General features: G+C 54.8%; 1 protein-coding gene across 1 annotated transcript; it reads left to right on the top strand.

Moving 5' to 3' along the window:
* The first annotated feature begins 1,246 nt into the window (after nt 1-1,246).
* On the top strand, nt 1,247-13,310 carry LOC116450796 (chloride intracellular channel protein 2-like). The gene is made up of 6 exons (XM_032123578.1): nt 1,247-1,623; nt 6,067-6,176; nt 6,603-6,728; nt 7,718-7,824; nt 8,210-8,391; nt 8,534-13,310. The coding sequence occupies exons 1-6, from the start codon at nt 1,330-1,332 to the stop codon at nt 8,693-8,695; spliced, it is 981 nt and encodes a 326-aa protein (XP_031979469.1). The 5' UTR covers nt 1,247-1,329; the 3' UTR covers nt 8,696-13,310.
* Nucleotides 13,311-13,996: the final 686 nt, after the last annotated feature.

The following is a 13,996-nucleotide window of genomic DNA, read 5'->3' as shown; positions in this document are numbered from 1 at the left end:
CAGCAGGGCTGGCACACATCACCTGGGGGTCCACAGCAGGAGCTGAGTGATGGGTGTCAAGCTCGTGATGAGGGTGCTGTCATGGCCCTGTGGGGCAGCTCACAGTGCCATCAATACATACCTCTTGATCATGAGAGTGTGAGTCAGTGTCCTGTCCCCATTGAGTAGAGTTCCAAGTTCTCCCAAAATTTTGATGGCAGAAAAAATATGCCCCCCATCTCCCCACCCCTGCAGCCCCAGTGTTAGCACCACCCTGGGCTGTGTAGCAGGACCAGGAGAAAACATCACTGTTGGGGCACCTCCGCCAGGGGGTCTGCAAAATCTTTTCCCATCCTAATTGCCTTGGGGGGTGGAATGCTGTCTGATCAGGGTTTGCTTATTTTGGGGAAAGTTGGAGCTTCTCTGAGCCGGGGGGAGGGAAGGGGGGGAGGGACAGGGACTGAGTCAAGCATTGGGGATCCCCATTTTGTGCAGTGGAACCAGCTATGTGGTCTGGGGGTGCAAGACAGGTCTTGCCTAAGAGTTAAGCCCATGTGTGCTGGGAAAGTGTCTCTGCAGCCAGGGTGATCTGGCAGCAAACAGTTCCCTCCCATCCTGGGGAGGAAAGCAAGCTGTTCATCCTTCCTGTGGAACAGCCCAGTTCCAGGAATGGGGCCACTACTGAAGGTCAGTCCTGAAGACATCCATCCCACCATCCTGCAAGCACCGGTGCAGTTGGGCGGCTTGCCAGGGGCCACTCTGGGGTTCCCCACTGCTCCCTGGCATGTTTTAGCATCTTTATCTCCTGCCTTAGCTGTTTTGCAATCCTTCCTACCCAAGGGCTGTGCCCAGCTTCAAAAGTCAGTGACAGGTGCCCAGGCTGCTCCACTCAGCTTCCCTGAGCACTTTGCCCTGCACAGCCCAGCTCCTTGCGCGAGGGGTGCTCAGAGGAGCCCATGCAGGGATCCCCCGAGGGTGGTGGGCTGGGAGAGGAGCTGTACCCTCCCTCCAGGCAGCTGCCTGTCATAATGCAGCCACAGGAGGCAGCGGGAAAGTCAGCCGGGTTCACCCCAAATTGATAAAGAAGCCCTAGGGCACTGGACATTGGCATGAGGGTTGGGAGAGTGGCAAAGGGCCAAGACTGAGCAGCGGGAGGAGCAACAGGCAAGAAGACACTTCCTCTATAAAGCCCCTGCTCCCAGCTGAGAAGAGATAGCAGCAGTGCTGTGGACCACCAGAGGTGGTTGGGGATGCCAGCCCACTGCTCAGAGGGCACTGGAGGAGCACCTGGGTGGGTGTGATAGACTGGAAGGAGACTCTGCATGTGACCAGATAGACCCATGCTGAGTCATGTCTGAGAGGCCCTGCAGCTTCCTCCCCTTGCTGGCGGGTCCTGGTGCACACCCCATTGCTCCTCCCTTCTTTAAAAGGAAGGAAAGTGTGAGCTCCAGCCCTCTGCGGAGTAAGAGCAGCCGAGAAGGCCCAAGCCACCAGCCCTCTGAAAGCCTTCCCCCATCAGAGCTCTGCAGGGGTCAGATCAACTCACCACAAGAGTGTGCAGCCAGTGGTTCCTCCCCACACTGCCGGATGGACAGTCAGCAGCACACTGCCACCAAGGAGCCTGAGATTGAGCTGTTTGTGAAGGTGGGTCTCGGGGGGGAGGGGGGGAGGGGGGCAGTGACTCTTTGGCTCACCCTCACCAAGATCCAGCTGGTGCAGGTGGTGGAAATTCATGGGTGTCCTTCATATTTTGTGAGGCTGGAGATGGGTACCAAAGTCAGTGTCACTCATCACAAGGCTGGCTAAGCGGTTGCCCAAGTGGGGGGACCACACGGTGGTGTGGGGACTGTGGGGTGTCATGCCCAGCAGGATGCCCTGGGCTCCTGATGGTTGTGCACCCCGGAGAAGTAGCACTGCTGGCAGCAGCACGATGAAGGAGTGGGAACACACATGCCTCTCAAAAATCCGGATAAGACACGTGCCAGCCTGGGAACAGCAAGCAGGAGGGCTGGGAGCAGCCACTCAGCTTCTGCTGAGAACAGGGTTATGAAACGAGCATGGATGGCTTGGGGAACTGGCGCGGGAGTCCACGCGTGGGCGAGGTGGGGCAGCCTCACAGAGCGGTGTTCGCTGGAAGTGGTTTCTGGTTTTTTCTCTGTTAAGCAATTTTCTGAACACTTTCCTTGGAATATTTTAACACTCAAGTTCAAAATATCTGCAGTGGCCATGGGCGGTACAAAAAGAGAGGAGACAAAGCTGGTGGCTGGTAACTGTGTCTGCCCACAGCAATGCCAGGGGGGCCCCGGGACGTGCTGTCAAGTGACAGTGGCTAGGGGGTGATGCCTCTCTGTGCCACCTTATCGAGATTTTAAGGATGGTTTCTCTGTAGCCACTCAGGTCCATGGGCTTCATTCCTCTCCTCCTGCAACAGTCCAGTGCCCAAAAGGACTGGGTCAGAAGCCCTGGCTTCCCTGGCACAGGCACCCAGCAGTTCTAGGCACTGAATGCTGCCTTCCTTGGGTAGTAGTTGGACATACATGCTAGAATAGGTTATCTGAACCTTCTCAGGAGAGATTTCCCTCATCCCCTTGCCAAAATTCTAGCCACAGCACTTCTTGCTGGACATTGAGCTTGGCTGAGCTGAATCCAGACGAGCGTATTCCTGGTAAAAGTAATCTGAGTCTTGAATTCTCTGCTTAACACTTCTCCCTGGGATGGCTGGAAAAAAAACAATACATGAGATGACTGCAATGGCAGCAGCGTATTCTAGGGGATTTTCATAGGGAAGTGAAACAGAAAACCAGCAGCATCATCAGGACTTCCCCTGTGCTGTAATTTAGCGTGAAAAAACCCTCCTGGCTTGTCTGTTCACAGAAAAGTTGATGCTGTGCCTCCCTTTCCCAGCACTCAGGACTCAGCTTTACCAAAGACACAGTGGCTCTAGCGGCTGACAGGCACCTTCCTGTGCCATCAGCACCTCCCTGGGCTGGGAATGCTCCAGACACGACTGTTGCTGTGACCACTGACAGCTGTAAATCATGGGGGAAGCTGGTGCTCCCACAAGCGCCTACTTGGCACAGCATGGCATGGCATGGCACGCTGCCTGACTTTCACTCTGGCAAATGCTGGATTTACCATGGTGAGGATGGACAGGGTGCAGAGCAACTCCTGCTTTACCCTGAGGTTGGGGTGGGTGGTTCCCAAGGGGCTGGCAGTTTCTCACCCTGCCATGTCCCTGGCAAGAGCATCATCTTTCTGGCTGGGAGGAGGCTCTGCTCTGCAGCTCCACCAGGCTTTTAGCTGCTTCCTGGCTCTCAGGCTGGCTGTAGGAGCATGGCAGGTCCCATGGGGGCTGAGTATTTAGCAGTGCCCCAAAACCGTTCCCTCCTCCCACTGCATTTAAGGTTGTTTCACCACAGGGAAACCGCAGGAACTGCCAAGTAGCTTTGAGGTTTCAGTGCACTGTGCAGCCTAGTGACACCTCAGAAAGTTGGGGCTAAAAGATTGCAACCCTCCTAGAGATTCTGTGCTAGTCCATGCTGGGATTATCTGTCATCTGAGGGCAAAAGATTGAGGAATGTCAGTCTGTGCCCCCACCCCAGTTCCTGCTGCAGAGGCACTTTGGGGAAGGAAGTGAAGAGCAATGACTCCCCCACTCCGTGCTGCTCTGCGTTTTCCGGGGAGGGAGGGCACGTGGCTGCAAGTCTCCTCTGAGGGCTTTTGGCTCCCTGAGGCTCCCCCCATGGCCAGTGGTTGCCAGCAAGGCCCTTCTGGAGCCTGATGCTCCCCCAGCAGTGCCTGGGCACTGGTGGAGCTCCCCTCCACTTCCTCTGGATAAAGGTTTTGGCTCTGAGCATCCTGGTATCGGCCTGATTCTTTCTCCCTGCAGCGGCCATCCTGATTTTCTTTTCACTCCAGCCCAAAATTCCCCACCTCTCTATTTTTAAAAGATGAGGGGGAGGACGAGCATGAACAGCTCAGGGACTGGAGTTACCAGACAAGCATGGAAAAACCTGAAGCAGGCAATCAGAGTCTATGCCCAGAGCAGCCCGAGCGAGAGGCACCCCTCCCCTCGCCGGCCCGCCACCCCACCACTGTCCCGATGCGGCTCCACCAGAGCTATGTGTTGCCATGGCTCAGCACAACAGCTCCTGGGGGGGACAGCAGGACAAATCAAGCCCTGTCATTCCCAGCCTTGTGCCAGGCCAGGGAAATTGAAGAGAGTGCAGCTAGCAGGGAGAGCAGGGAGGAAAGCATTGGTCCTCATGCTAGGCAGCCACAAAAGCACCTGCTGAGCTGTTGATTCTGGAGATGCTCCAAAGAATGGCATTAGTTTGGGGTCATAGGTGACAGGGATGCTGGGGAGGGGGAGCAGAGATGCCTTGTGCTCTTGCCTATGGGCAGCCCTCGAGGCTGTTCTCTAACTCTCCCCTCCAGCTCCTTCAAAGGAAGTCTGAAACCCAGTTTCACCCTTTTCCAAAGAAGCCCTATTTGCTATTAATGACAGAGGATGCTCCTGAGCTGCAGCCCCTCTGGGAGTATTTGCTATTAATAGACACTGACCAGCCTCATGTGTAGATTCAGGTTCACTGTTGGGCACATCCCAGGGAATCAACATGTTTCTTGGTTCCCATTTCTTTCTTCAGATTTCATGACATAATTTCATGACAGCTGAGGAGAGAAAATACTTGTTAAAAGTAATTTTCTTTCCTCTGGAAGGACTAAAAGGTCTTGGCATGACAGAAAAGAAGATCCCCTGCTCCAGCTCACTACCGGGAGTGTTGGGGGATTGTTTGATCCTTTTACTGTCCCCCTTAAGGTGAATTTGATGTCAGTGTTCTCTTCCTGAAGAAGCTGAGCACTCCAGACTCCACAGGTTTTTGGGAGTCTGTGGTGACTCATAGCACCTACCTCCAGCCCAGGAGAACCAGGCACAGGTCTCTGCCTCCTCAGCCGTCCTGTCTTTGTGTCCCCAAAGAGGTGTGAGCTCTGGAGCCACATCCAGCTGCCCACCCTGGAGGTTTTTGTTGCTACTTGACTCTGCCAGATCCTTTTAAATCTCATCATCCTCTTGCTTAGCCGCTGGACTTCAACTCACTGTCAGTGCAGAGCTGTGCCACCAAGGCTCATGTCCCACCACACACCGCTCCGTCAGAGCAGCATCCCTCTCTGACAGGGCTGGTGTGAGCTGTGCTGCTCCTCCCTGCCTGGGCAGGGTGGCCACATGAGCCAGAGCACCACGGTTCACATGCAGCTTAGGAACCTGTTAATTCTCTTAAAGAAGTTGAGTTTCCTGTGAGCCATTTTACCTCTTACCACAGCACAACTTCCCTCTCCCAGCAGCATCTCGGCCAGTTTTTGTGAACGGAGGGGGGGACCTGCCACGTTCCTCTTGCCAAATTCCTCATAAGATGTTTCAGTCGTTTTGGCAAAGGATATTTCCAGCTGCTACATAGCAAGAAAATGTGCTTCACTCTGCCTGTAGCTGTGCTCATGCAGAGGGGCTGAAGGGGACTCCTTTAGTAGCTGACAGTCATCTCTGTTTCCTCCCAATGCTGTGTGGGATGCCAGCACAAATTCTCTTCAATACAACCCTCCTGCACCCAGCCTGGGGAAGGCTGCTGGGTGGTTCTTGGCTTGGGGACATCATGCCTGGGTTCTTTAAACACACATGAGACCGGAGGCAGACATGAACAGCACATGAAAACAAACTGCTCGTTTCCTGGCAAACATGAGCTCATTTCCCTTCTCCCATCCTCTCCAGCCTGGCCTCCTGGCCAAGTGGACCCTCCCTTCCTCTCACCCTCCACTTTCTCCCCCTGCCTCTTTCTCCACTTCCTTCTGGTTTATCTCACATTTCTGGGAAGGATCCGACCCCTGGCATCCTGACTATGCTCTTATGTTCTTTCCAGTGGCCCTCAGGGCCATGGCTCAGGGCGGGTCCTACAGCTGAGCCCCCCCCCTGCCCCCCCATTCTCCCCAGAGCCGGGAGGCGCTCCCTGCAGCGTGCTGTGCCCAGTGGCTCTCCAGCTCCAGGCATCCTGTCTGTGAAAGGGTTCAATCTTCATTTTTCTGCTTTCCTGGCAGGCTGGTCTGGATGGAGAAAACATCGGAAACTGCCCCTTCTGCCAGCGCCTCTTCATGGTGCTCTGGCTCAAAGGGGTCAAGTTCAATGTCACCACGGTGGACATGACCAGGTGAGGTGGCACTGAAGCCCTGGGCCAGCAGTGGGTTGAGACATGCCCTGCTCAGCTCCCCTATCAGCACTTCTTCCCCCTGTCCGCTGTGTAGCCAGTGTGTCACTGCACGGGGATAATCGCTGCCCACAAGCTGCCTACCTTATGTGGGATGCAAGTATTGGCCAGCACGGACTTGGGCCACCTGCCAATGTGCCTGGCCCAGGGACTTCCTGTCCAGCTGGATGTGAGGATGACTTGAAGGCACCACAGGGCAGATCCAGAGGCTGGGGAGCACTTGTCAGGTCCCCAAAGCCAGCAGAGCTGGGAATGCTCCTGGTCCTGTGCCCCCTCCTACCCCCCACCCCTGCCGTGACCACTTTCCTCGGGGGCTGGTGGAGGCAGATGTGCTACAGGCTCTGAGCCAGCTTGTTTTCTCTGCTCCAGGAAACCTGAAGAGTTGAAAGATTTAGCACCAGGCACCAACCCACCCTTCTTGCTGTTCAACAAGGAGCTGAAAACAGACTTCATCAAGATTGAGGAGTTCCTGGAGCAGACGCTGTGTCCACCCATGTAATTGCAAACTCACTCCTTCCCCATTTCAGGGCCTTTCACAGTGTTGCCCAGGGCTTGGCAGATTGGGAAACTGGGGCAGGGTGCCAGGAGGTGTCCCAGGGCAGCCCAAGCCGGCAGATGCCCCCCCCAGCCCCTGAGCCTGCTCTGCAGGGCAGGGTCTTCGATGCTGAGGGGCTGGGTCCACCAGGGAGGGCATGAGGATGACAGGAATGGAAAACAATGGGAGGAAATGCACCAGCTATTGCAGCCCCACTCTAGGGGCAGAGGGGAAACGTGGGGACGTCCCTGCAGGGCCCCCGGCACTGGTGGGTTTGTCACTGGCTGTGGCAGCGGGTGTTGAGGTAGAGGGGGAGTGTGAGACTTTGCTTGTTTATATTCAGTGCACTCAGCTGAGTGAAAGCAAATGCCCTTGCTTGACTGCAGCAATGTAGGTGGCCCATAGGGCTGCTAGGGGGTGGTCTTCCCTGAGCTCACTGGAGAGCCCCCTAAGCCAGCCTCCCCTGTGCCCTGTGTGGCTGCAGCCTCCCCACTGCTGCAGAAGAGGAAGCTCAAATGCATTTGTCACCCGCCTCCTTGAATGTGTCTGCCCTTGCAGCACACCCTGGGACGTGTCAGCAAAGAGAAGACAGCTCCTGAGGAAGTCATGGGAGCTTCTGGCTTCCTGAGACCCCTCCGTGCCAATGTGCATCCTCTGGGCTGGGCCAGAACTGCCTGCAGGCAGAGCTCTGCTCTGGGGCTCCACTGCCACCAGTGTCCCCAAACTGTGGAGTTTCTTCCAGGTGATTGTCTCCTGGCAAACACCCAGGATAGAAGACACAGCTCACAGGGTGGTAGCTGCAGTAATTCACATCATCATGATTCTCCCACAGCCATCTGAACATCCCCTGCATCCTCCAGTACCAGCCCTGGGCTCTACGGCCCAGGAACTGATGCTGCTGCATCCCTAAGCCATCTCTGCCTGCACTGACATAAGTGTCTTTTTCAAGGTATCCACACCTGAGCCCCAAGTACAAGGAGTCCTTCGATGTGGGCAGTGACATCTTTGCCAAGTTCTCGGCATACATCAAGAACCCACGCAAAGAAGCAAATATCAGTAAGGATTGTGGGTTTCTGGACTCTAGTAAACCATGCTGCAGCAGGAGAAATGCTTTTGTCTGCAGGCAAATCCTGCCATCAGGTTAAGGTTCCTGCTGCCTGCCTCACCAAAGTCACCTTGGGAAGCAGAGGGGCAGAGGGGGAGGATAAAGGCAGTTCTCTGCTCCCTCCACAGGGATAACAGCAGAGCATGGGGTGATGCTGCTGTGGTCCCCTGGGAACAGAGACTGGCCAGGGTTAATGTTGTGGCCCGATCGTGTGGCCCTGAGGGCTTTTTCCCTCTCTGCAAAGCCTGTGGGAGGCTCAGCCAGCCCAGCACGGCCTAAAGCTTGCCTGGGAGCCCAGGGCACCCACTCACTACTCTTGGTTTCCTGCCCTCCCAGATTTTGAGAAGGCCCTGCTGCGGGAGTTTCAGCGCCTGGATATCTACCTGAACACTCCTCTCCCAGAGGAGATTGACCAGGACAGTGTGGAGGACATCACCATCTCCAGGAGGAAATTCCTGGATGGAGACCATCTGACTCTGGCTGATTGCAACCTCCTGCCCAAACTTCATATCATCAAGGTAATGGCACTGGCCCCCAGGGCCAAGGTAGGGGGGCACCTGCTCCAAGGGGGGTGGACAGGGAACCCCCTGCCAAAGCCAGAGAGTGAGTCTCCCCCAGGTCCTGTAAGTTTCAGCCTCCTCCTCCTTCACTCTCCTCTAGATTGCAGCCAAAAAGTACCGTGACTTCGAGATCCCAGAGGACATGACGGGTGTCTGGCGCTACCTCAACAACGCCTATGCCTGTGATGAGTTCAATCACACCTGTCCTGCAGATGAGGAGATCGAGCACACGTATGCCAGCGTTGCCAGGAAGATGACCTAACTGTAGGGTGGGGTGGGCTGGCAGCATTGCCCTGGCTGAGCCCTCCAACTCTGCAGTCCTGACACAACCAAAACCAGCCGATGGAGAGACTGGAGAGGGTTTACAGCACCGCTAGCTCCTGCCTTTCAGAAACAGCACCTTGCTTCACAGCCCCTGCCACTGCCTCCTCCTTCTGTGCCGCTGGCTGCAACCCCTGGGTACCATCGGTGCTGACCACATGTATGCACTGCTCCCATCTGGATGTAGCTGCATCTCTACTCCCCAAAGACGTGTCTCACAGCCTGTGACTAAGTGTCATGGGAAAAGCTGAGTACTAGCCTCCTGCAGTGGCACTTTCGTGGAAGAGATGAGATCCCCAAAAGGCTAGGCCAGCCCAGCCTCCCCAGCCCCATCTGTCAGCCCTGTGTGGTCCCAGCCATCCTGTGCTTGTCCTGGGATCCCTGTGCTTCCCCTGGGCTGGAGCTGTTTACATTACCTGTTGCCAACCTGCCCAGCACCTGGGGCTGGCAGGTGGGCAGCCCTCTCTTCCAAGGCATCAGCTCCCTCAGAAGATATGGAAAGGCTCTGCCCTAGCAGCTCATTGCAGTGAAAAACTGTGTTCACTGTCGAGGGCTGTGACATGGGTCTGACTCCCCATAAGACATGGGGGCAGGTGGGTGCTGGGGGTGATGCCTGTGCAACAGTGCCAGGACCAGCTATGGGAGGAAACAAAGGGTCAGGCAAAGGGCCTGAGGATGAAGGGTTGAGGATCAGGGCATCCCTCCCACGATCGCCAGTGCCCAGGGCCATGTGCTGCTGGCTGCAAGGTCCCGCATGGCTCCTCCCAGCTCAGAAGCCTCTGTGCCTCTCTAGAGCAGAGGGTGCACCCATGCTCTAGCTCCATACTCCTCTAGTCCCCACCAACACTTCTGGCACCTGAGGCTGGGAGCAGCCACAGGGTAGGGCACACGTTTAGTTTCCAGACTGGAAAGCCCAGGAGAACAGACAGTAGCTGTTTGGCAAAGCTCTGTGTCTGTGGAAAGGTGTGGGCAGGTCTGGTGCCTCTTGGCTCAGCAGGCCTTCACATCCTGTGTTGCTGACATGAGGCATCAAAGCTGCTCTGCACAGCCATGACATCCCATGTTCCCCCTCTGACACCTCCAGCTGCCCCAGGACTCCCACCAGAGCTTGAGAATTCGGCCAGCCTTCCCTAACCAGCCCCAGGGCAAATCGATACTGTACAGTGGGTGCGGTGGGTTCTGTGGGAACTGAAGCGAGCAGAGCCCCCTTGGCCCTCACTGCCACTTTCCTCTTTGCACTAAAGGTGTGTCCTCGCAAGCCTGCATCAGATAGCACTGGGTTTGGGGACTGGGATTGTTATTAATGGGTTTTGGTTTGTTGGTTTTTTTAAACTAAGAGCAGCAATAAACTATATTTTGATATGCCTTTCTGGTGTGCTGTAAGCCAGGCGCCAAAGCTGCTGGCATAGAGAGGGTGCCATGGAGTGGAGAGGGCTTTCCTGCAGTGGAAACTCCTCTGAGATTTAGCAGAAGTGAAGCTGTAGCCCCAGTCTCTGCTGGCCTGGATCACTGGCTCATAGTCAGCCCAGTGTGTCCTAGTGCCTAAGGCTTTTCCTCCCTGGAGGCAGGACTTGGCAATTCTCCTTGCTGACCAGCACAAGGTCTGGCTTTTCAGAAGCTCTGCTGTTCACTGTGGCTGTGTCGTGTCGGGGGAAGTGCTGTTGAAGGCTGGGCAGGTTAACCCTGGCTCTGGCAGGGTTTGGAGGTTGATCAGAAGAGAACATGAAGCCAAAGTTTGGACAAGACAGGTGGATCCATGCTTCATTTTGCATGATCTTCCTCCCTGAGGGCTACCATATGTCTTCTGTTCCTTTCACATCTCATGGCAGCACGAAGGCAGTGGCAAAACCTTTGGGCCTCTAGGCATCCCAAGTTGATTCTCAGTGCATGCTGCAGTCCCTGGAGACAGGACTCAGCCAGTGACAAGGCTTAACCTCTGCTGCCAAGAGCTTCCCTGCTGGAGCAGTATTTGACCTTGCTGGCATTTGGAGAAGCCTCTCCCCTTCATCCCAGGAGCTGGCCTGCAATTCCCCCTTCTGGAGGAGGCGTCTGTGAGCTCCAGGTGGCTGATGTAATCCTAGATTCTTTGGCTCAGGTCATCCAGGGGACATTCCTGGGAGCATCCAGGCCAGCAAGTCCCTGCAGACTGGAGAGATCAGGCTGGGCTTCACAGAAACAGGAGAGTGGCGGAATTCAGAGCTGGCATCTGTGGGAGTTTTGGCTGAGAGGTAAATACCCATCCTCTCTCTGGAAAAAAGGCAGACAGTGATGGAGACCTGTCCACCAGTGTCCCAAAGTGTCTCTGCAGAGAGAGAGAGCCCCCAGCCACTTGCTGTGTCAGCTGGGACCTGGCCCAGCTCTCCTGTGTCGAGGTTTTTCCAGTTCCCATTTGAGATCCTGTTCTTTTTCCCTGACTTCAGTTTCAAATTACTGTGCTATCAGCCAATTGGAATTGCTTCTAATGACTTCTCTTCCTCTGGAAGGCTTTAATTTAGAGAAATACAGCTGGAATTGGTCCCTCTGGTGACCTCAGCCAGGCCCTTCTTGCTGTGACTGCAGATCATGTCCAACCCCACCGAGCACCACATTTCCTGAGGGCAGCAGGGAAGTGACTGACAGGCACAATAAGATTTTAAGCTCTCGGGAGCTTAAAATCCTGAGGTGTTATTCATGGAGGAGAGGAGACAGAACAACTTGTTCTGTGCCTTTTCGTACCTGCACTGAGGCTGGGGCTCAGACGGGTTGAACAGTGCTTACTTCATAGGTGCCACATGGAAAGTCCCTCTGAAGTCTTGGCATGAGATCCATGTTTCTCAATCTCTTGTGTCCTCTCATCTTGTGGGGTGGAACATCACACTGGGACTTTCTTGAGGAAGATAGGACAGGATGCTGAGCAGCCCAAGCATCTATTTTTTAATCATGAGGCTGACTGTGACCCTACTGATTACAAAACAGAGGCTCTCATTTCTCATGGAGTGGTTGAAGGTGCATTATCCAGAGATCATTGATTACCTCTCTTTGCCAGTCTCCATCTGTCAGGCATGGATACAAATTGGGAAACAGCTGAGATGAGGCTATCATCCATTTCAAGTGGGCACGCCACTCAGCTGGGACTTTTCTCCTAACAAAAATCTGTATCTAGCCTGTTTTCCATCATCTGGAAAATAGAGGATGGAAAAAAACAGAATTCTGCCAGGTTTCATGTCATAGAATGAAAAATCCTGGAGACAGGCTCATCACATTTGCTGTGGTGCCATGAGGAGGAAGCACAGAACCCCCTCAAACTCCGAGTGCATTGTGAGCCAACATGCACACAACTCAGGGCAGCTTACTGGTCCTGTCTGTCAGCAGGAGCATGAATGATCCTAGGGGCAGAGAGCTACTGGAGCAGTGCCAGGAAGTGGGACAGTATTGACCTGAGCTGCTGTTCCCATAGGCTCCAGGACCAGAAATCCCCTGACATGCACCTGAAGGATGGGAAGCACAAGAGCTGGCCACGTGTCACAGACCCCGGGAATAGCAGTGGTGAGCGGTGAGGTAGCTCCATCCAACACAGGGGAGGTTGTCCTGCAGAGTAAGGGGACCTGGTGACCGAGCTAGGTGGTGTATGACTCCCTCAGGGTGCCCATGGCACATCCTGAGTGCAGACACTTGCCACACATCCCGAGGTGAGGGCACTGCCAGACCAGCACATGAAGTAGGACTTCATGTAGGAATTGCAGGAAAGCTCCTGCTTGGAGAGAAACCACACTGGTCTGAGCTAGCAAGTTCACCTCTCTGCAGCCTGTCAGCCCTGCAGCCCTCTTCATGCACATCCTCCAATCACACCACACTCAGGCTCTGGCTTTTGGGGCTCTCACAGTCCCCACCCACATCCTAGTGGGCTTCCTGACCAAACCAAGCAGCTAAGACCACTGAGAGAAAGGTGCAGCAGGAGCCAGTGGCTTGGACGTTGCAACTCAGACCTGTCAAACCACGAAGCCTTTTTGGGCTGAAGGATGGGGTCCAGCAGGACAGCTCCAATGCTGCTGCCCTGTGCTGCTTCAGGGACCCACCTGGAGCTACAGAGCCATCACAAAGGCAACTTGCACAGGGAGGCTGAGTGACAGGGCCTCAGTGAGGTCCCAGGTCTTTGCCACATACACAGATGTGCTGGACAACGCTTGAGGTGGCTGTGAGGATTTGGGGTGGCTCTGGGCTGTCCCAGAGAGGTGGCAGGGTGGGCACAGGAGCAGAGCAGACCTTGCTCTTTGCAACTCTGCCTCCCATGGCTTTTAAAGGCAAATGGGAATGCTCCTGGGTACTGGCAGCCTGCAAAATACTAGAGCTTAATTTTTCCCCATCATTTCAGGAGCCACCACATCTCTCACGGTTGTCAGGCACAATGGTTCTCACTCAGTGACTGTGAAAGCCCCATTGGCCCCCAAAGAGCAATTTTCCACTGTGCACCACTTTCATAGGCTGGCAGCTCTGATCTCTGAGAATTAGTAATAAGAAATATGCTCTTGCATAGTCCTAAACCTGCTGTTTCTAATAAAGAGCTGTTTGCAGCTGCATCTCTCTTGTTGCTTTGATCTGGCACCAGCAGAATCTGAAAACACCACAGAAAGAAGGCAGGAACAGCCAATTGATCGTGGTGAGTCAGAGCTTTCACCAGCCCCTGCACCAGTACCTGTGGGCACAGCGCTGTGCCATGGGCCTGAGGCCAGCACCAGAGATGGCATCTGACCTCTGAGATGATGGTGCTGTAGAGTGGGCTGGATGCCTAAGGCCCAGTCACTGGCTCAGCCCTTTCCAGGCTGTGGAGGAAGCGTGGAATGCTGAGGGAGGACCTGGCTGTATGTGTGTGACTGAGGCTGCAGTGGTGATGGAGGGACTGGGCCAGTGTCCTGCGCAGGTCCATCCTCCAGCGCAGTCCAGTCCTGTTCAGCATATAACACCTGGCCAGGTGAAGACCAAAGTGGGATCAAATACAGACACTCCACCCAGGCCCTGTGCTGCACACAGTGGTGACAGGTCTCTCTTGGGACATGCTGGGACCTCACCCCGCAGTGAATGTTGCACTTTCTCTCTGTGGTTCTGCAGAAACCTGCATGCTGCTCGCACCTCCGAGGCAAAGCAGAAACCCTCTCTCGCATCCACTCGGAAACTTCAGCTGCTAAATACCATCTTGAAATGTCACAAGCCTTCTGTCTTTTTCCACTCCCCATGAACAACTCTTTCATATGAGTGGGAACATTCC

This window comes from Corvus moneduloides, chromosome 14, assembly GCF_009650955.1.
Source record: "Corvus moneduloides isolate bCorMon1 chromosome 14, bCorMon1.pri, whole genome shotgun sequence".
NCBI lineage: Eukaryota > Metazoa > Chordata > Aves > Passeriformes > Corvidae > Corvus > Corvus moneduloides.
This window is presented reverse-complemented; position numbering and strand designations above follow the sequence as displayed.